Source organism: Leuresthes tenuis, unplaced genomic scaffold, assembly GCF_036924035.1.
Source record: "Leuresthes tenuis unplaced genomic scaffold, fLeuTen1.0.hap1 SCAF_5, whole genome shotgun sequence".
Taxonomy (NCBI): domain Eukaryota; kingdom Metazoa; phylum Chordata; class Actinopteri; order Atheriniformes; family Atherinopsidae; genus Leuresthes; species Leuresthes tenuis.
Genome location: NW_027325359.1, coordinates 15,229,280 through 15,252,476, shown reverse-complemented (window position 1 = coordinate 15,252,476; position 23,197 = coordinate 15,229,280). Strand labels below are relative to the sequence as shown.

General features: G+C 42.9%; 1 protein-coding gene across 1 annotated transcript in view; it reads right to left on the bottom strand.

The window, feature by feature from the left end:
* Positions 1 to 1,439: 1,439 nt before the first annotated feature.
* The window catches only part of kcnq1.2 (potassium voltage-gated channel, KQT-like subfamily, member 1.2), a 161,911-nt gene continuing 140,153 nt past the window's right edge, over positions 1,440 to 23,197 (bottom strand). Inside the window, exon 19 of the mRNA XM_072386248.1 lies at positions 1,440 to 3,401. Within this exon, the coding sequence (XP_072242349.1) occupies positions 3,255 to 3,401 (147 nt within the window). The 3' untranslated portion in view covers positions 1,440 to 3,254. The remainder of the gene's footprint in view (positions 3,402 to 23,197) is intronic.

Genomic DNA, 23,197 nt, shown 5'->3' with positions numbered 1-23,197 from the left:
CTGTCCACATTGTCGAAGATCATATTTTTTCCCCGCTTCATGTAACAAATTGAGCTCTAGGAAACACAGATAAGAAGCTCTTTAATGACCTCTTTAAATGAGGTTGAAGGTTTTTCTGTGTTGTTAACTTGCCCTTTTGTTTTGTTGCTCTTTGCTGTGTTTCATTTTGTCCTGTTATTCACTTGCTGGTTCTTTAGGGATTTTTCCAAATATGATGACTATATTAGAGGCAATAAATGTGATAAAGAGAAAAAAAAACTTTACCGCTTGTGTGATGATTTGCATCTTATCGAAGCCAAAGAATGGCAATTTTTGTCAAACTGCTGATGTACAACAATTGCTGTTTTTGGTATTTTAGCATCTTGGTAACTGATTATTTCCAATATATTTAATGTGGTTGCACAAGTGCCACCATGTCAATGTGCCCTGTGGTGTCTTGTATGTTGTACTTGCCAACTTTCAGCAGCTTTATGAAGCTCTGTTCTATTCTTAGTGTGGATCTGCAGGCAGAATCAAAGACAGCAAAGACTACCTATGAAGTCTGACGTCTCGTGCTGTTGCTCTAGTTCCTCCACCGCCTAAACTTTGGGACAGCTGGATTTCACCATCCAAGCATCTGTAACAGTGTGGCCCTTATATTCTCCCCATAAATGCTTCTTCAGATCCTCTTTTAGGTTGTGCTCCTGTGTACTTCTGACATCAAACTGTCTTTTGAAGTGGAAGTCTCTCTCTCTCTTCTCTCTGTCTAGTCTGAAGATGAAAGCGGAGCGCGGGGCGACACAGAGCAGTCTCTGCAGACGCAGCTTGCCATGGGGTCTCGCTTTCTCTCCTCCTGCCAAAACCTCCTCTTGCAGTGACAGAAACCAAAGGAGGACAAAAGGCACCGGCCGGACTGCGTCCTGCAGTCCTGTGGCTAATTGAAAATGGCTCTCCTCCTCTCTCTTTTCTCTCATCATGCTCTTGCTGCCTTGACTCTCCTCCTTATCTCGCCTATCCTTCCCTCCCTCCTCCATCTGCCTACTCTCTCTCAATGCTGGACTGTGCTGATCTTGGGACATCCCCAGTATTCTTTGGCCTCTGAAGGCAAATATAATTGAGTGGTAATATGAGACGTTTACTCTTCTCCTCTGCATGCCTCACTCAATGGGTTGTGGAATATTGAAGTTCAAAGCAGGCGCAGTGAATGTGTTATTGCTTCGTTCTCCCCTTCCTTCGTGGTGAAATATGGAGTTGAGATTTGGATGGAAGCTCCAGCACATGACTTACCTTGACCCAGCTGGGCTGGGGATTTAGACAAAGCGCTCCAAATAACTATGAGACAGGTTTCACCCTCCAATGAAAGCAAATTATGGAACAGATGAGCTGGTAATCAGATTTCTCACAAGCCAAGAAAGCAGGCCAGAGCATAATGAAAAGGAACTTTATTATATACAGTAGAACTACAGTGCAGAGGGTTTGTGTGAATATAATTTACAATCATTTCCATCTATTTGTACAACGGGAGCCTCGCCGGGGTTCACCTAACTCCAACAAAACAGACATAATGTGGGGTTGATCTTTTCACATTGTTATAAACAGTGCAATAAGGCAGTGTTTGTATTTACAACTGTTAGAAAACTGTACAGAAGAAGAGACAGGCATGTCCGTATCAAAGTCTGTCACAAACATAGAGAGCCTTTAATATACAAACACTTTACTGAATAGAAGGGAAACAACAGCTAATTTTAACCACTGCAAATATGAAAATACGTAGTAGTGCAGAGAAAAAAGTGTCCACTCTTTTTCCACATCTGTTGTTCACCCTGCTTTTGTTTGTGTTTTCGTCTTTTTAGGAACGCACATGCTATAATTACGGGAGGCTACATAGTTTGAGCAATTTTCTGCCTTCTGCTTGTCACATTACATGCCTCAGCAGCCTGTCAGACAAATGCAGAAACATGACATTGTCCGCTTCTTTGGAACGTGTGCTCCCTGTGGCGGCCCGATATTTCCTTTCACACAGAATGAGTGTGTCTGCTGCTCGCTGTTGCAATACTGCCCCATTTTCCAGTGTTTCTTTTCATTAGTCACTCACAGTCAGTAATCTGCCCTTACCAGGAATTCAGCACTTAATTAGCTCAGAAGAGAAAAAAAAATAATCAGAGCTTTAAATGGGGCAAAGTTTTTTTTCTAATTCATGCGGCAGTGTGTGTGTGTGTGTGTGTGTGTGAGCGCTCTGACAAGGCTAACAGAGGACTGATAACCATATGAAAAATCCTTGTGAAAACCTTGAGCAAACACAGACATAACTCTTGTACTGTATTCCTGTAACATGGCACCAGGTCCTGTCATGGCAGTTTGGCTGTTTTTAATTAGCGCTGCCCTCACTGTAAATCAGCACCACCTTAGCCACGCGACCCAGTCAAGACACATTTCTATTGTGCCACTTGGTTTTCTCCAGCCTTCCGGTTCCTAGTGCAAGGCAGAATCAACAGATAATCTGCCTTTCCCTCCTCGTGTTATTCGATCCCTACTAACAAACACACGCCGCAGTCTAAGTTCGGTTAGGCTTGATGGATACGTGTCTATGGAAATAACCCCGTTGTATAGGTGCTGATGGTGCCAAGATAATAGACGGATTCGAGGAATGCCTCTGCACTCTGGAATTTCGCTTTTTCTCTAAGTCTTTGAGAAACTGGAGCGCTTTGACAGCATTATGACTTCATTAAGGGGTTAGTTAGCTTTGGAATAATATTTGGAGTAGAGGAATGCTGTTCACTGACAGGCCACACATAAATTAACATCACAGAGTAGTGTGATTATGAGGCTAATGCAGCGAAATAAATTCATGGAGCATGTTACTGCTTGAAAGGCTGCGAATGTGTGCTGCAGGGACAATTTCACAAGTGTAGAAGACAAGAGCTACATTGAGATTTAAAAAAAAAAGGAAAAAGAAAGACCTTAACAGGGCCTTCATTTGTCAGTCGGCCTGCTTTCGACACCATGAATCCCACGAAGAGACGTTGTTTTACCCTCGTGTCCCGTATGAGTGTGGTAGACAGCTAAAAGTTGTTCTTGTCTGAGGGGTTCAAAGGTCAGTGAGAAAATTTGGACTTGTAAAAGGAAAAGAAAGAAGGTGCTTTGGAAGACTGAGACCCCTTGTTGTTTGCATGATGGCCACTGCATAGGGAGCTAAGCTGTACAAGTGAGTTTTGATTCTTTAACCGTCATTTGACGATGACATCGTCTCATTCAGTGCAAACGACTCTGGGAAATCAGGGCACCTCGTCGATGCTAGCAGCCGTGCGCTTCTGGATGGTCACCCTGCGGATGGAGGGTTTGGACGTCAGCTCTGGCTTGGGAGGGAACTGCTCCGCAAGAACTCGCAGGACTGAGTCCATTTTCTGGTCCATCTGGTGGACCTGAATTCATCACAAAGACAAAATAGAAACAGGTTATGCTAGCTGAATGCCTGTGGGATAAACACGCTTAACGCGCCGACCTGCATTATGGAATAAACAAAGCGTCGACAGGGAGCTTGAGCACTGGTTTATATCCATCCGCCTCTTTAATGTAGTTGCTATCACAATGACAGAGTAGTAAGAGATATAATGACATGTCTGCAGTTGGCGTCTACCTGGTAAAGCCACTCATTACAAAAGCTGTTGAGCTATATGATCTATGAGCGAGCTGACAGACACACACACACACACACACATAGGTCACTGTTTATAAGCTTTGCAAACTGTAAACACAGGTGTGTCACCCGACAGAGACATCTCTGACAGGGAGCAGCCAGTCTAACCATTGTGTGAATACAGATAAATGGCACCGTCTGAGTTACACAAGTAAACAAACCTCAGACTGGCTGGTGGCATGGAGATACAGTGAACATATGCATTCAGTGATGATCAAAAGCTTTCAAAACTGAAGACACTGACTAGTTAGGGGAGCAGAAGACAAAGATGAAACATTCTTTACATCTGAAGCATGATTTGTGAACTATTTCTGTATCTACATTGAATAAAGGAAGAGGAAAGGTATGCAAGAGTCTGTGCATTCGAAGAAATTACAGTTCAGGGATAACAAAGCTTTCGAGATACTTTGACTACTGGCCACGCAGCAGGACAAATTGTCAGGTCCAAAATGTAATTAAGAGACATCAGAAAACAGGAGAGGTGGTTACTGCATGATCAGTAAAACTTTGTGGAAGTCCAAAGAGAAGGAGCTGCAGGACAGCTGAAGAGGCAAAACAGCCCCCCTGACCCCAAGGAGGACTTAGCAGACATGTGGTGCATAGTTGTGATGTGCATTAATAACTGCACACGTAACACAAAACTGACCCTGCTAACTCATCACTAAATGTATTATCAATTTTTCAAATGAGCATTTCAACAGGCTTGCACAGGCATTTTGTTTTTTTTTTGTTTCAAGTTATATTGAAATAGAACTTTCTGGCCTCAAAGGAGCAAAGGTTTGTCTGTTGGAAAGCGGGTGGAGGATTCAGTTAAAAACTTTACTTTCCAACTTTTAAGCACAGAGGTGAATCGATCGTGACTTAGGCTTGTGTTCACCTAATGGCACGGTTAATATTTTGCTATTAGAAGAGGAATGGATGCAAAGAGAATCGGCCAATTTCACAAGCAAACACCGTGTTTAAAAAGTACAAAAAAGAGGGTGACTTCTGTAAGTGAACAATGGTCCTAAATGCACATTAAAATTCACACCGTGAACTACCTCAAAGGTGTAGGTTTAGCCATGGGGGTACTCGCAGCCCCCTAATCTAAAGACTGCAGAAAACCAGCGGATAGACTTCAAAAGAGGTGCGTGCAAGGCAGTCAAAGAATCTAAAAAAACTACAAACCTTACGCAGCTTCTTCATCTTTTTTGTTCATTTGAAACCGTAGCAAAATGGAAAATGAAAAAGGAATCTTTACCAAATGATCAAAGGAACACTTCTTATTTGAAACCTGCTGGAAATTAGTTTGTCTTTGCTGAACCATTCACAACAATAAAAATGATTTGGCAAAATTTCTGCAAACAAGGGTATGAGAGCAAATATGATTTAAACTTTAAAGTCACACTTCAAAAAAAGAAGGTGTGAAACTTATTTCACACAGCCGTGTGACTTCAAAGGGGTTTTCAGTATCTTCACAGCCTCAGCCTTGGTTTTACCCCCCCGTACAGATCTGCTTATCCCTCCAGAAGTAAATTCAGACAAACGTTGGGAAACCAAAATCCTCTGATGCTCCAATGGCTTCGAAAACTTTGGGAAAATGATATCGACGGCGCCTCGTAAATCAAAGCCCAAACAGAAAAGCACATCAAAGAGCCAAAACCTCTCGGACACCGAGGAGAACAGACAGATTCAGACTCTTGTCTGTATGTAATGCTGATAGAAACTCTGGCCAAACTGCGGCATTTCTGGCAGGGCGCAGTTGGGATAGTTAACATCAATGGCATTTTCATAGGTTTAAGGATATGGCCGTTCCTTCTCCCCATCTTTTACTGTGTGTGCCTGATGGCCCGGACATTTTTATGGCAGAGCGGGACATTTAGCAGCTATTATTGTTGTTGAAATATGAGCCATAATAGGAAGCTTAAATCTAAAATACCAGGGTAGGTCACAGAAAGGAATGAAACCACATCGCAGCCCGCCAGCGGTCATAACTTAGATCTGTACGCTGTCAAAATGCCAAACAAAAATTAAAGACTTGTGCCAGGTTAACCCTAAACTTCAAGGTTAAAGATGAGTCAACTATCGGTGTCTCTGTGCCTCAAAACGAGAACCAAAAGATTTGAGTACGACCTTTTTCCTATTTTCCAGTACGACCAGGCATGAATAACTTCAATTACACCTTTTTCTGCCGAGATTTGATGATAGTTCAAGATCACCAGTATTTTCCTCTGAGAATGTACCGTGACCTAAATAGCTGCGCTAAGTAGACGAAGCACGCGCGGCGTCCAGATGAAGCTTAGAGAATAATAGGGTATCATAAACATGTTGGGTAGTAATCTAAGGACTTATCAACATTCTGGTTGGGGCTTAAAACGGATCAGGAATTCTGCCCTCAGTGCGTCTGACTGGAGGCGCACAAGAGACCAGCGGGGAGATGAGAAGAACAATAACAACGCAAACACACAAGAGCCAAGCTGAGCATGTTTATGTTGTTCGCTCATCACCGCATTATGAGGCAATGCTGAAAGAACAGAGATTGTGTAAGTGTGTGTGACTGTGTCACTTGTGGTTGTCAGCTTGTGAGTTGACAGACTGCATCCCCCCGTGTTTCTACTGATGAGAATAAATGAGAAGAGAAAACACAGATCAAAGGGAATGTTTTGGAATTTATAGACAGTTGTGTTTGTGAGCCAACAGCGTTCGGATGACTGATTTCTGAGGGTGCAACACAGAGCTGTCTGTTAAGCTAACTTCCTCTTCCATGAGACCTACACAGACTGTATTGTTACAAAATTTGTTTACTGTTCCTCTTAGCGGATGCCCACTCCTCTTATGTTGCCTGGCTCTTTAAGAGCATTCATTTTTTAACAAATATATCTGGCTCTGTCTTTAGAATTTGCTGCAGTGTTTTAAGAGTACTCAGCGCTGTGACATATAAACACATGTGACCCGGCGACAGGTGAGGCTCCAGTTGTCCGCTGACCACAGACAACACATGGGACGGTCACAAACATGACACTTCAGCTGCAGGGGTTTCCCGGCGACTGCAGGCGGATCAGCTCAGCGACACGAGCATTCAAGTCTTTTATTTGAAACACTTGAACATATATACAATGTTGTTGTCTCTGAGCTAAACCACAGATAAGCAGGTGAGTGTGTCATGTCAAACGGGCAGAAAGGGGACAAATGAAAGCTAAAAACATGAGCTCTTGACCCGACCCCTGACTCTGCTCTTTGCCATCGTCATCAAATTGTCATATGAGCGAATCTGATCAGCGGGTGATTTTTCTTCTCTTTTCAGCAGTACTTTATTGCATCAGGGAAAAAAAACATGGGACATTGGGTAGCTCACTGGTTCCTCACTGTAGATGGAGAAATCTTCGGCATGAGATACAGGATCAACATAAATGACGCTTTAATACAGAAAGAAGCTGCTTCGAAAAGCTGAACACACAAACAGACCAAGACAAGGATATTCAATGAGGATTAAATTCACCAAGAAAGCACTGACAAACAACCCACAGTGAGCACATTATCTAAATTCATGCACTTCCAGCAATCGCGCCGACCGGTCGGAGACATGAAGTACGAGGACAGAGGTGGGGACGACACAGAGCTCCTGTTCACACAGGAACACCCTTCCTGAACCACCTTCCTGGCCTCCCCTGGGACTGTCTGTCTGTTATCTGGTACGCAACAAACACATAAGCACACACGTAGGCAAACAAGTGCGCAAAGGCAGCGTACGCACCTGTTTGTGCTTGTCAACCAACAAACAAGAAAACAAACAGGGAGAAAACAAAGAACCACATCCCTGTCGGGACACTAACTATGCTCAAAGCTGTCAGGTCACCGGTCTGTCAAACAGATACAGCAAAGCAGTTCACATCAGCCATGTAAATGTCTGTCGTTTTTTTTAGACACAGAAGCCGCAGCACAAAGAACAAGTAAAGCAACAGGCCTGTCTGATGCGCAGATAACATTATTATTTACTCATCTCAAGGGACATAAGATTTGCACAAGACCTGGAGTTCACATTGTGTGACAACACAGCATGCTTCAGCTATAACAGTGTAATTTTCTTAGAAAGAAGGGTAGAAAAAAATAGAAGAGAAGAAGTGTCTGCTTTACTATTTCTTGCAAAAGAGTATTACTCTGAAGTCCACAGTAGTTCCTCACAAGCTGGCCTGTTCTGAGTCACACTGCCATCTGTTGGAGGTTCGGAAAGTCTGGAGAAAAAGCTTGGAGCTGTGATCGCTGCCATCTTTGAGCCGTGCCAAATTCGACCATTGCACGATTACTGACGAATGGAGACACGACACGCAAGAGGGATATGAGATACTTGATGAGGGAGTGTGTGGTAGCCCCGACGGTTGTAATTAGGTGTTGTGAAGTGGTGTGGCTCATTCAGAGGGGGAAAGCAAGGCTGAGATATACAGTATTGTTACACAATGCCGTCCTGACTGGATTACCGAGTAGATAGCCATTCTTTCAGCATTCAACACCCCGTCACTGATCGCATGGGCAAAAACCACAGTAATTCATTAGGAGGGACTCGTCGTTCTCCTCTCCTTGTTCTCTCTCTCTCTCTTCCTCTCTCTCTCGCTCTCTCTCTTTGACGGTAACCTCAAGGGGGACTGAGGAATGATGAGGAGGGAAAAGGAGTGAAAAATGAGGAAACACAAGGAGAGCAGAGAAGCCAAGAAGGAAAGTCTACCAGCTTCAGGAATGTCTTGGCATTTAAGTGTGTCCAGGCCACGCTATTTAACAAAACAAGATTCCTGTCATTGAAATGCTCTCAGCGGCACGGGACAATAGGGACGAGAAGATAAGACGAGAGGGAAACAATCACACTCCTGCATGCTGTAATGAATATGTAATGCGCGCTCCCACAACTGTGACCTTATAAAGCAGAGTGGTTTAACCCCTTTAACAGCAGACGATATATATTAATATACTGTATATATTGATTTGAATTTTGAGAAAGCGTTTAATTTAAGAAAATATTAATCAACTCCCTTAAAGGACCTTTAAACAGACATTTTTTAAGGAAATGATCGATTCCAGAGTACTATTAAAAGAGTGCCTCTCAAGTCACTTTTTTATATAGTAGGCCAAAAACAAAACGACTAAACAGGAAATGTAGAGGCAATTTGACGGCATTAGGGACCCGTGACTGACGTGAAACCAATAAACAAGAACTGGTCACTGTGTTGTCGTGTTCCTTTTTGGGCCTTTTTGTCAGCCTGTAACATCTGTCTGTTTATCACTTTCTGCCCCTGCTTCTTTTTTAATAAAAGTGTTTTGGGGTAGGACACTGAACCCCAGACTGTTTTTTCTGTTTATTTGTAAATCTATTGAGAGGTCAGAACTGCAAAAGTCTTGTCTAATAAATACGTAAAATCCAGACACACTAAAACATGTGCATTCATCAGTGTGTGAGCATGTGTTTGGAGAAAGAAGAACACAGCATAGGCTAGAAAAAGCTGTACGAATGTGTGTGGACGGGTGAGCGTGGCTTGTAGTGCAAAAGCACTTTGAGTGGTCAAGAAAACTAGAAAAAATGACTTGTCCCCGGCTTGTTTTAACTTTATACTTAATCCTGAATCACGCTGCTGGGGCATCAGTTGCCGTTTCACACTGGGGAATAGAGAAAGTCTATTCAAACTTCTCAAAGAATTCAGAATTCAATTCTGTTGATGAGCCGCTGTCTTGAACAAGCCAGCAGGTTAAAGTGTTTCAAAGTAACTGGCAACGGTTGAGCAGCAAAATGCTGAATAATCAATGTGTCCGTACATAGATAAATATCACAGAAATTAAGTGGTTGTTTTCCATTATTTTACTGTCTGGCTCCCATGAAAACTGGAGTGTAGACGTGAGCACCAGCATGGGTCAGTTCAGGTGAGTTTCTCTGTCTTTCTCAACAGACATCCTGTACAGCTCACTCAGACTTTGTGATTCACCCATCCATCCACCCACCCACCCACCCACCCACCCACCCACACACACACACACACACACACACACACACGCGCGCACACACACCCCCACACACACACACACAGGACCTAGCATTTTGCTCTCGACACAATGGACAATGCAGAAAAAGCAGCAGAGGGTGGACACACTGGCCTTTCTAGTGAGCCAATAACAAGCTAGCATTACACAGAGGTCATCATTATCATTACTGTAACAGAGCTGCATGGACAGAGAATGGAAATCAGGCCGGAAAGAGAAAGTGATGGAAGGGAAAGAAATTGAAAAAGGAAAACAAAGGGGAGAGGATCTGACCGAACGTGTGCACACACTTGAAAACTTCAGAACACACTACAGAGTAATAATAAGAAACTAAAGATATTATTAAGAGAATAACCAAAAAAAAATGTTCATACTGAAAATCATTTTCAGGATTTGATATATATATATATATATATATATATATATATAGCGCGCCACACCACTGAAGGCAAAAGCACAGCATCTTTACTTTTGAAGTTCTCATGAAATCAGGTGTATTGTTTGTGTGATACACACCAGAGTGTGGCCTAACAATGACGGTTCATTAAAAATGTTTTGTTTATTACTTCCTGGAAAACAATGAAAAAAATGTTAATGACTCCTGCACTCAGGAGTGCACGCTGTGTGTCGCTACCGTTGAAAGAGGTTTCTTAAGTTTCAACAGAACTCGCTAATCAGAGAAGACTGGGCTTTTCAGGAGGGGACTGGCCTCCCTGGTCTGTTTTTACAGAAAACACATCAATATATAGAAGTCAAAAGAGGGCTTATGGAGAGTTTGCAAAAGTCTGCAATGTTATGTTGAGATGCTTCCATTTTTTTTCACTTTACCTCATGCTGTGAAAGATGGCTGAACGGGAATTTGTTGTTTCAGGGAGACCAGACACTGGCTGTGTTGTCTCCATCACTGACACATAAACAGGGACCGTTGGCAGCTACTCTGGAAACAGTATTAAACTTCTATTTAACCGACACTTTTTTCCGCAAGTAAGCTAAAGGATAACCAGTGTACCTACACAATCATTCGTCTGTTACCCATTATCTGCCAGGTTCACTGGAGCTTATCTCAGCTGACACTGGGCAAGACGCAGGGAGCAGAGACAAACACTGATAGACTGACGCAGACCTACGTCTACAAACAATCTGGAAATAGCGGCTAACCTAAAACAAATGCCTTTGGGAAGAGCATTTAAATTCCAGACAGAGACAGAGAGACCAGCAGGTTCAAACCCAGAACAGCACCACTGTTTAACTCTCTTTAACATTTCAGTGTGAAGGTTGACGTATGTTCTGGATCCGATGCTATTTTTGATACTTCATCTGCTGTAAGGTTTTCCTCAGCTCACCTGAAACCGGAGTTTCAGGTATACACTGTGCCACAGAGGAGGATTTGTGATATAAGGAGATATAAAAACAATGTGCAAACATTTAAGACTTTGAATTGATGTCAGTTTGGTTATTGTCAACCAAGCGATTGAATTCCGTCGAAGAAAAAATAGAAACAACAAAACAAAAAAACATAAAGCTGTGGTTCTGAGGGGCGCTTTCGATTCTTCTTCAAATGTGTCTGTAGGAGATTGTGATGGATTTCAGTGAGTAGAGAAGAACTCATTAAAAAAGAAGTGTGAAATGCTGCTTTCCTAAATCATACTTCTAAACATATCTGTCAGGCTTCTCAAGATTCTCAAGATTCGGCACGGAGTTTTAAGAGCAGATTTAAAAAGACCCGTGCAGATCAAAGTGACCTGAAACAAACCAATCACACGCTGTAAAAGACAAATAAAAGCAAAGAGAGTTGCTGCGACAGCCAGCAGGTAAGAGAAGCCACTCTGAGCTGGATTAAAAACCGACTGGACTGAGTAGGGAAAGAAGAGAAGAGCAGTCCGACAAACACTGGATCTTCCGCAGTTTGCTTTTGCTGCCTTGTGAGCGCGTTGACTCATCTTCTAGTCGCTTTCATTTTTGAGGAGAGGGGAGGAGTTCTGTTCAGTTGTGTTCAGTTCTGGGCCTGAACTGTGATCATGAAATGTGATAGCATCTAATTACTGTTGGGTCTGTGTCAGAGTGCGTTAGTGCAGACTTTCATGCAAAACTGTGCTACTTTGGGTTCTGTGAGAGTGTGTGGTGGTGCTCGAGTGCAAAAGGGTTGTCGGTATTAGGAATTAGGGTTGAGTTAGTGTAGTTCAAAAGTTTAAAACTTTATTTAAAGTGCTAGGAGGTTTGTTTGCTTGTTTTTTTGTGTGTGTGTGTGCGTGCTTGGTTTCATGCGATTGAGTTCAGGCTCCCTGCTGTGACCCTGATGTAAAAATGCTCGACTTTTATAAGACTTTCCAAAACTTAATCTGACCACTATCGAGACAACCATGACCTTAAAAAATTCATCCCCTCTGGTTTTCTTAAAGAATCAATACTCTGGTTTCCATTTAGATGAAGTAAAACAGCAGAAAACCGCACGCTAATCCAGCGAATGTGTGAAAATGTCTGTGTTTTACACTCATGTGGCCCAGTTGTAAAACTTCCTTGGTGAGTTTTCTCATTTCCTCGCATCTTTATTTCATAACTACATCTCGCAGAAGCTGCCGATATAAAAGACATTCCTGTATGTCGTAATTCTTTTTGCTATTAAGTTCATAAGCCAGGAAGGTGAGGTGAACTGGGGTTAGGCTTTGCAACAGTGAGTGAAAGCGAGAAAGACGGAAAGCAAGAATGACAGACTGCATGAATGAATCCTAAACCAACATGTCAGCTGTACTCAAATTCACCAACCCAACGAGCAACCAAACTGCTCCAAAAACAGCCTCGGTGCCAACTGGAAAACAGAGCTTGCCCGGCTCAGATTCACCACAGGCCGGGCTACTGCCAGAGAGAATGGATTTACTTTAACGCTTACAGATACAATATACTCTTTGTATCTACAAAAAGAGAAAAAAAAGGCGAAAGACACGGACAGCAAGAGGTAGAAACTGAGTAAGGAGAAATGAAGGGTGAGACTGGATGGCAGTGGCGTGAATGGGCTGCTTCTGGGCTGAGAGAAGGAGGGAGTGAAAGAGGGAAATGGTGGTTATGTTTTAAAGAACAGGAAACTGAGCGAGAGCACCTGACGCACATGGTAAGCATCAAGGGCTGCGCCACGTGCCACTAAACTGCAGCCAAAGCTCTTTTCTGCAGGGGTGGTGCTTGTGGTGGTGTGGAGAAGGGTGTGTGTGTGTGTGTGTGTGTGTGTGTGTGTGTGCGCCGGCTAATCTCTCTTCTGAGTGGGTGCGCACTCAAAGCTGCTTTTGTTTCTGAAGGCTACTTTCACGAGGACGTACAATCCCCTGCGTCCACCACTCCCCTCCTCCTCTTCTTGTCTTCTTTCCCTTTTTGTCTCCGTTGTACGGAGCACACACCTTCTACGTGAAACACTTGCGCGTGTTCTATTTGATTTGCTGGTAATTCTGTTTAGACGTCACAGTGCGAGAGGGGAAAGCTTGTGTGCATGCGTGCATCCTCACGTTGTTGTGTGTGTCCACGCAACACTAATGGCCTTTCAAGTTGCAAGAAGGTTTGAAAAAGCCATAAATGGAATCAGTTGGGCGAGAGAGAGAAAGAGAGAGGCTTTGAAGTGGTGTTGTTAACACATTTCCTTCACATACAGATGTGTGGGTCGGAGTAATGTGACCGCGAAAAAAATCCAAAACATTTAAAGTTTTACATATCAGGAGCGAAAGGAATTAATCATCATGAATTAAGAGCTTGTAGAACCATTTTTTACCAGCAATAACCAGAAGTGGTGGTTGAGCTCAACATGTATCTCTGTATGTATCTCAGACGGATACCTACCAGAAGATAGAAAACTGATTTTTATCAGTCTGCTGACGCTTCTTTACACTGCTGCTTCAGTCCATTGAAGATTGCGGACATTCATTTATGTTTCAATCATGTCTGGCTTTGACTGGGCCATTGCAACACCTTTACTCTTTTCTTTTACAGATATTCTGTTGGAGATTTGCTGCTGTGTTTGAGATCACGGTTCTGTTGCACGAACCGATTTCAGTCACGCTTCAGCTGTCAGACAGATGGCCAAGATGTGTGAAAACTTCGGTATACAGAGGAGTTCATGGTCGGCTCGATGACTTCAAGGTGTCCGGGTCCAGTGGCTGCAAAACAAGCCCAAATCATCAGCCCTCCACCACCGTGCTTGGCAGATGGTATGAGGTGTTTGTGCTGATATGCCGTGTTTTCAGTCTCAGTAAATGTGATGCTGTGCGTTATCCACTTTGGTATTGTCTTTCAAAAGGAAATCAAAAGAGTTTGCAAACCCAAGTCATGCTGCCACTTTTTACAGAGGAGAGTCTTTCTCCTGGCAGCCCTTCCAAACAAGTCATGCTTGTTCAGTCTAATTGAACTGTCATGAGCTTTAACATAACATGCTAACTGAGGCCCGTAGAGTCTGAGATGTAGCTTTGGGCTTTTGGCAGTTTCTCTGAGCATTGCACAATTGAACCTCAGGGTGAACTTGCTGAGATGCGTTCTCCATGGATTGTAAATAGCTTGGAATGTGATGCTTGGAACCCCCCCCCCCCCCCCCCCCCCCTTCAAAAAAAAAAGTTTAAAAAAACTTTTAGCAAAACTGAGGAAATATTTTTTTCCAACCTTGCCATTTAAAGTCAACATTCTATAATCACAGTAGCACTTTAAAATATGTATCACATGCTGATGAAACAACTTTCGTGTCCCATTACACTTTGAACTCAAACAATATTAGTCAAATGCTAAATTATAGCTGGGAACTGCTGGAGTGGGGCCAAAGTTTGAACAAATGAGAAAATACAAAAACAAACTCAACAATCCATTACCATCCATTATACGTGAAAGCCATAAAACAAAATGCCATCCATCCATAAACACTTCAACTCCTTCCAACCTATTTCCAGGAAGCTGTCACCACACACAGCTACTCTAGGTCTGTTACCAAAGCGCTAGAAGCACTTAAAATGGTTTTTAGTATGTAAAGTCAAGTAAACACACTGGGGGTTGAGGTGGGAGGCAGGGAGGAGAGAAGGAGTGAGAGAAATAAGCAGTTGCCTGAAGGGCCATTTGTCCTCAAAGACAGCTGGACAAGATCTGCCCCTAACTGGTCCCCAGTGCGGTGGCCCTCGCAAAGACAGAACTCGGCTGCAGTCGCATTTAATACTCTAATTTATGCTCTTATAAACAGTCTGTCACTGTGTGAGACTTGAGAATGTTGTCATGTATCAGCACACACATAAATGTAACACAAACATCCAAACAAACATCTGGGCGCTTGTGCACACACTTACCTCAGGCCTGCGTTCTTCTCTTCAAGCAATTATTTCAACACATCCAAGGAAGCAAACGCTAATATTTCTTCACCGGGGACCCAAATATGGGAAGATGAATAGCCGTGACATGACTCAATCAGGGTAGTTTGATTTCATTCCACTGTCTCACAAATGTGACACTGCTCCGCATTGCATCAGCGAGGCAGCAGTGACTCAAAGGCAGTGATTTGTGGAGCTGCATATTAAATACTGATATGCTCGAACATAAAAGAACCCGATTTTGCGTGTTGGTGTGTAAAGGTAATCTACCAGTCCTGTACTACAGCATAGTTTCAGGGTGTGGCCTCACATGTGGTTCACACAGGGGAGTCTTTATAAAAGAGGAACCCCCTGACCCCCTTTGCGTTCTCTTTGCTGCCAGCTGCCACAACCACCAAATGCACACCCAACTCCTCAAACACAAACACACACACACACATATACATACCCCCCCCTATTCTGTGCCAGGCTGTGGTTGCAGCCAGCGTGGCATCGTCAGTCACCAGGGACGTGCCATGTTACTACGGCCACTGCTGTAGGTCGGCCACACTGTGGCTTTGTTCTCGCCATCAATAGGCCAGTCAGCCTGATATTATAAATGACAAGAGGCGTGCCAGCACTTTGCTCAAGGTTGAGGGCAACTATTGAAATGGATACTATTGGCATTGTGGCTTATGCACTCAAAAACTTTTTCTTGACAACATAGATGCTGTTGTTTTCCAAAACTGTCACGCGTGGAATCTGCAAACTACAGCAACCTTTGCTAACCCACAGCATTAGCTAATCTGATGAGCTAATCGCCAATTTGTTCAACATAAAGCTCAGCCTTTTTGGAAAAATGATCGCGGTTTCACTGTTTATTTTAACATGTGGTGGTGCGTTCGAGTGTGAGGGAACCGTGTTAAGTGGAATGTCTTGCCGTGGTGGTGGAGTCAACAGCAATTTATTTAACTTTTCAAAAAGAGATCCAGACTATAAATCACAAGGCCACCTCGACACAAAGCGCAAATCAGAGTGATGAATAACACACTTGCTAACAAAACAGACTTATTAATGATGAATGTACAGGAAACTTGTTGAATTTATTTCTCTTTCACAAACACAACACACCAGCAAAATCCTCTCAGATAAGTCATTTCAGGTGCACAAAGCCGAAACAGTTGGAGAGTTTCGAACTAAAGTCGACAAAAGAAATTCACTTCTTTATGCAAATCTACGGGGCTGGTAATGGCAGGCATAACTTTTGTGGATTTAATCAACTTGAAAATCGTTCATTTGCTTGTTACTAATTGAAACAATTCATTTAAGAGGTTTCTTTTTTAAATGTATGCCACAAATGACTCAAAATAAAGACACTTTTCGATCCAGTTGTTGCAATGAACAATGTAAAAAAAAACAAAAAAAGAACATTTGTGTCAAAATAAATATGAACATGTGCAGTAAAGCATGTGAATGCATGCACGTATAGTTGCATACGAACGACAGGTTCACTGCGCTCTCAGTTGAGCGCCACAATCTTTGTGACACAACGACTTAAAGGGATTTGTGCAACCTTAGGGCCGACGGAGCTCTTGTCCAATAAAAGGAGCTCATTTCGGCACCTGCTTCATCGATGTTAAAATCGAGGTGCAGACTTTGCTACAAAATCTTTTGGAACCTTTTGTACCCATTTTAATGAAATTCGGTTTGCTGCGAGTCATTTTTCTTTATGCCTGCTGCTTTTCGGGCTTCGAAATGACTTAGGCTGCAAATTTCACAATCAAACTTTGCTCCCTGGACTCCAGTTAAAAGAAAACTATCCTGCCTGAGACGCAAATGATAAATCTACAGCTGCAGGCCGGACAGTTCCCATTGCAAAAAGCAATGTAACAAATGTTTGTAATCTCGTGTTCATTATTTCCATTTAGCCACATTTTGACACATAGTGGCAACCTTATGTCACAGCACAATAGGGCTGGCAACCTCTGCAATGTAATATAAAAGACTTGTGGCCAAACAAACTCTTCTGACTGGCCAAAAGGTCTCTAACTTCCATTTCCTGGGTCCTCAAGTGCAAAAATCCCTTTTCCCCATGTTTGAGAGACTTCTCTCACGATTGTGGAAGCTGTCATCTCTGAGCAGCAGCACAGAAGCAGCAGATTAAAGCAGAGAAAACAATCTGCAGGAGAATTGAATATGATTTAAAGGGTTGATTTGTTTTGACAACTGCAGCAAGAATGTGGATGTTGGAGTTTCTTCATTTTTGAGTCACAGAATAGAATCTCTGCTTCAAGACGTAAGAGGGTTTGACTGTTCTATTAGACCTATTAGTTTGGAACTCCCTGGGCAACTCCTCTGTTACTTTAAACATACCGACAAACATGTGGCTATTTTTCCACAGTTGTTTTTTTTCTCCAGCAATAATATCATATTTAATAAGCAGCCATTCTCTGTCATTTTGACACTGACAAAAAGTTTTGAGCCCCCAGATGTAACAGTTTTCTACATGGTGGTCCTGACTGAGAACTGCCTGTAGCTTCCTCGATTTCTGACGCCTTTATTTAAGCTGCCAGACACTAGTGTCTAAAAACCCCTCTGCTCTATATACTGTTATACTGTGATGCTGAACAGGACTTTGAATGATTTCTTCCACAGATAAACATTCAGTGTAAACAAGAGTTGCCTGGGTACAGTGGAGGCAATTAAAGATGATGTGTGTGCCTGTGTGTATCCCAGACAGAGAATCCCCCGTGTCCCACCCCCCAGCCAGCTGTCCGTCCTGCCCAGACAGTGGCCCTGTGCCTGGTGCCACAGCCCCAACAGTGTGCCAGCTGATCTTTGGGGGTGGGAGCCAGGCTGACCCCAACCAAACCCCTTTCCCCTTTTAACCAGCATCAGGCTGATTATTTCAGATTGAAAGCCTTATTATACTGTCTTACAACAGCTGGCCTGACGCGCACACAGACAGAAATGCAGAGAAAGAGAGACAGCGTACTAAGCAGAAAGACACAGAGCATGCGAGAGAGATGAGACATCTTGTTGCTCATCTGTTTCCAAATATAGCATCTTTCCCCATTACCCTCAGTCCATTTTTTTTGTTGTGGTGGTTCTTTGCCCTCAAAGATGCAGACAAGCAAGAAGCTTTGGGTGGGCCACTCAATCTGTAGAGTCATTTTTTAGGGAGTGATGGCGTCTGAAAATGTCAGAGGAAGCCGAGGAGAATGATAACACAGACTGGAGACGCTCTGTTGGAGGGGAGCAGTGTTGTGGAGACATGCGACTGATCATGGTGTGTTGGGAAATTGCAGCGAGGTCACCGAGTACAGGGAGCTCTCAGGACTGTGCTCATTTAACTGTAAATTACAAAGAGCAAAACGAGAGTAAATATGAATGAAACAGCTTGCTTGTGGCATTACCAAATGCTGCTGGAAGGACAGCTGGGCTGACTTGTTCCCATTTACAGTGGATAGGGATGTCTGGTGCTATTTCAAAGCCAACTTTCAAAATAACTCCATCAGCTCTGCTTGATGACCCTACATTCTTTCCTGAAGACCAATGTTGGGCCTGTCGGGCTCGGCAGACAAAACAAAAAAACATTACGCTTATAAAAGTCAAAAGGTATTCCACTCGTGCCTCTGCCTCAACGCTGCTCCTGCTCTGAAACGGATTGAACAACTAACTGAACAAAGTAAAACAAAAATCCAACAACAGAAAGTCAAATTCTTTTTAATTTGGCTTCTGGAGCCCGTGAGGACAATTCTTTAACAACAACTGTCATGATCAAAAATGTCATGAGCAAAATAAGTTCTTTTTTTTAATAAACTGGTTCTTCTGATGAGTCTTGCTGCCATCATCATGGGATGTCTGCTTCATTCCATTGTGTTTTGAGTGTCTCAGGTATGTCAGTAATGAGGCGGGGAAGTGTACTGCCTGTGCTCTTTAACTTGTCTTTGTCCTTCACCTTCTCTGCGCGATAACTCTTATCTGGCTGTCCCTGCATGAACAGGGAGATATTTCGTCACAGAATCAGTTTCTCCTTTTATTTGACATACATGCAGGACAGAACAGGAGGGGTGAGTGGATACACAGCTGCCACGGTACAATTAGCCTAACAGAGCCGAGTCACTGTTATCTGAGAATACCACTTGCCTCTTGTCTTGAAGGTAAAAACAAGCAGTGGAGAAAGACACATATGCTAGCGGCCCAACACATACACTCATGAAAATAGATGCCCATTAGGCAGGCTGCTGCCGTGCATGGCCAATATAGTGCTCATACCAGAGCTTTAATATCAGCCTCAACAACACAGTCATTAATTTTGATTCATAGCACTGCGGCAGTTGGGATTTAAATAGATTAGAGAGCATGAATAAGACAATTCAGCCTGGGGTTTAGCCATGGACACAGGCTCAGTGTGACACCAGGGGTTTTTACAAGGCAACGAGTGTGTGAAACTCATGTGAGCACATGCAAGCACGGACTCACTTGCATGTAGACCCCATCATGCGCACTCATGTTCTTAAGCCATTCCACACACTCAAACATATGTACAGTACAAGCACAGAGACACACACACCTTCTCTCCCACCTGTTGCTCCCCCCAAGAAGTTATGCGGGACTCTCTAGCCTCCAGCTGTTGAATTTAGGACGACAGACACACACACATACACATTTAAACCCCCCTTTGCCTAACACATGCTTCAAACCAGGCTGAGAATTATTTTTAGCTTGTAGTAAACAGAGAGCCAGGTTTTCATGACACAGAGCCCCACTTCCCTTGTCTCGAGTTTCCCTACATCTCTGTCTTGCAGGATTGACCTTGTCACTGTCCGTCTTCCTCAAAGAAGGCAGGCAGTTCACAGATCTCAGACTGTTTAGTCAAATCTAGCAGAAGGTAGAAAATGCATTACTAGTCTGGAAATGTCTGCAAGTAGCTTAATTTTCAAGTTCTTGGCAGAATGGACTCTCTCTGTTTTTAAATATCACACGCCACCTGTACACACTGGGTCCGCTGTCAGAGAGTGAAAGATAGAGAGACATTACTCTTCTGCTGCTACAGTTACGAAAGGACAGGCTGAAAATATGCCGTGTGAACTGAGAGTTATACCTCGATCCCCCCCAAATGAGGCTATTTTGGGTCTAGCGAATAGAGTGTGTGACACAGTGTGTGAGAAACTGAGAGAAAGAAGAGTTAGAGAGTTAGAGGAAAATCAAATTTCAACATGTATGGCTGAGTGTTCATCACTTAAAGAGGGGGAAAAAAGACTTGGCTAATTTGATGTTGTGCAATTTTCTCCCGGTTATACACAGGCGATGACAAAGATGGGGAAGCCACACGAGTTGGGTAAATGTGGCTGAACGCCACTCTTCTTCTCAGATTTGTGATGTATAATAGAGGGAATAGCTCAAGTCAGACATTGCACCACTTGAAGTCATATTATCAAGCCGCGACAGGGTGAGATGACTCAGACAGAAACCACAGTGCAAGGCTGAGATATATTTCACTGATATCTTAGCAATATAAGACCCGTTTCCACAAGCTTTTCTCAAGTTGTTTTTAATTTGCCTTTTGGAGATGAATAGATAACATTCATATGCACGCAATTAAAAGAAATTAGTATCCCAACACCAGAGTAGAGAGCGCCAACTCTAAGAGAGAAATATAGTAGAAGAGATTCCTTTCGACAAAACTACATGATAAAAAGCACTGATAAGTTGTGTGGCAAATTGCAAGCTGCTGTGAGCCTGTTATCTTTGTTTTAATCCAAACTAAGAATGGCAGTTTCTTTTTTACCATTCTTCCCTGGAAAATTCTAAATGTATCGAAAAAGATACATCTATCAGTAAAATCTCCCAATCAACAGCCAGGTTTGTAATGTGTAGCCTAAAATTGGATGTACAGAATAGACTACAGTTTATCTGACAATTCAAGGAAGTGTCAAACTGTATGGTTGTACAACTGTTAAGTTCTATCCAGTTATATGTAACAACTACAGGTAAAACCGTAAAGTAAGATACTTGATGATTGTCCCATGATGCATTATGCTGAGTGGAAGCAAGAAAGCCGTAACCTTATTTGAATGACAATATCAGCCGTCTAAGTTTGAATTGCCCAGTTGTGTTTTCTCATTTCCTGGGATGAGTAAGCAGGGACCCACTGACCCTGACTTCCTCAAAATACACCCTGAGTCAGGAGGTGGCTAATGAGCCTCACCCCAAAAAAACCTGCATGTGACCGAATACGTAAATGCGTTGGTGCGTGTTCCTGATTTCAGTAACTCAAACACATATGTACAAAGCCTTGTCTGGTAACACAGCTCTGATGCCAGCGAGGACGTATTGTGAAAACACAGAGCAGTATGCTTTGCTGGTTCTGAACAAGGACGGAGGATCTCAGCCGTGATCCGGATTAACCTATCTGTAGCCAACCCCCAACATCCGGACCACTCCTGCCAGTTGTGGCTGCGCAGACAGACGACTACAGCATTTGATGGAACTCCATCCAGATTTTTATTCTTGAGAATTATGCTCTCTTATCCAGGTGATCTTGGTAATTGGGATCATATTCCTTTAAGGCCTGGACAACATATGTAACATTCAAGCAGTTCATATTTGGAAAAAAATTGCCATGTCACTTTATGATGATGTGTAACAGTGGCAGTGCTGAAGCAGCATTTATACCTTTGACTGATCAGCTACTTGAAAATTAACATTTATTATACCATACATTTATGAAACAATAATCAAGCTTCTAAAATGTAAAAATGTTTCACAATTCATTCATTTTCTTCCAACGATTTTGCACTGCTGGTTAAAAAGAGGTATTTTACTGGATAATGTCAGGATGAATATTGAGAAATTAGGATGAAATTGACACCTAGACTGCTTTTGTAAGTTTGTACCAGATTGACAACCAAAAAAAAAAAAAAATACAAAAAAGCATTCTGTTACAGAGAAAACCCAGATAGTTGTGGTACATACAGTCTATACTTTTGATGCCCAGTGAGAGTAGATGTACCACAGTTGTTATTTAAAGCAACATGGCTTCAATGCAAATGAAACATCATCCTGACTAATGGCTTCTTTTAGTCAGTTGGTCGACATCCTCTAATGGGAAGGATGTCTATCCGGCTGCCCGTCTCGAAATATTTATAGGTCAAGAAACAAACCAGCATAGTCCAAACAGCATGGAGCTAAAAACAGATATTTCTTTTCTTTTGTAAAATAAAATGAAACAATTCAAATAAAGACGGTAAACAGCTGAGGTGCTGGTGGGAGGCCAAGTGCAAATAAACACCTCAGGAAGGAAGACAGAGCAAAGGCTTTTCCGGAACAAATCCTTGTCCAAACAAAAAGACAGATGAGGTTTGTTTGTTTCGCTGGCCTCTTGACCCACACTTTGTGTCCCAACTCTGATATTTGTTGTGGAGTTAGTAAGTTATCTAAGGAGTTAGTAGACAGCAGTGTTGGAGTGGTACTGATGGTTGGCTCAAACACTGATGGAGACGAGTGGGATTCTAATTATGTTCCCTCAAACAGGTACACTGCTGTTAGGGACTGAGTGCCTCCAGAGGGTTGATACTGAGGTTTTGGTGCAGAAGATTTAAAACAGAAATTTAGAAATCTTAACCCTGTGACATGAAGAAGACTGGATCATATGTGACACTTATCCAAAGATATGTTTTGCCATATTTAACTGTAAATTAGTCTCAATACTGTGAGCAGGTTATGATTTTCACACTGTGATCCACAAACAACTGGCAGCAGCAACTTATCTTTACATGGATTTTTCTCTTCGAGGACACAAGAATTTCGAAAGTTCAATTACAAGCAAACAGCACTTGGACATTTTGAGAAAGCGATATCAGAAATGCTGACATACAAAGCAATTATATCAAAGAATAAATGGAAAATAATTGCATAGTTTCTAGTTCTTTTCAGATGACGTGACAACAGTCATTTTCTGATGCAACATATAAAAGCATTATTAGATTAAAGATATACCGGGGCCCGGGTCCAGTGCACGGCCCATGTCTGGGCGGCTGGGACCTGGCGGGGTCGGTGGGCTGTTGCCCCTGGCTCTCTGAGGGCCTCTGCCCTATGCTTATGGGGGCTCTATCCGGGGGCTTCCTCTGCCGTCTTCTGGGTGGATGCGTGGTTGTCCCTGCGGTGGGCTTCCTGGGTTCTGTGCTCCGTGGGGGCTGCTGGTGGCCTGGGTCTT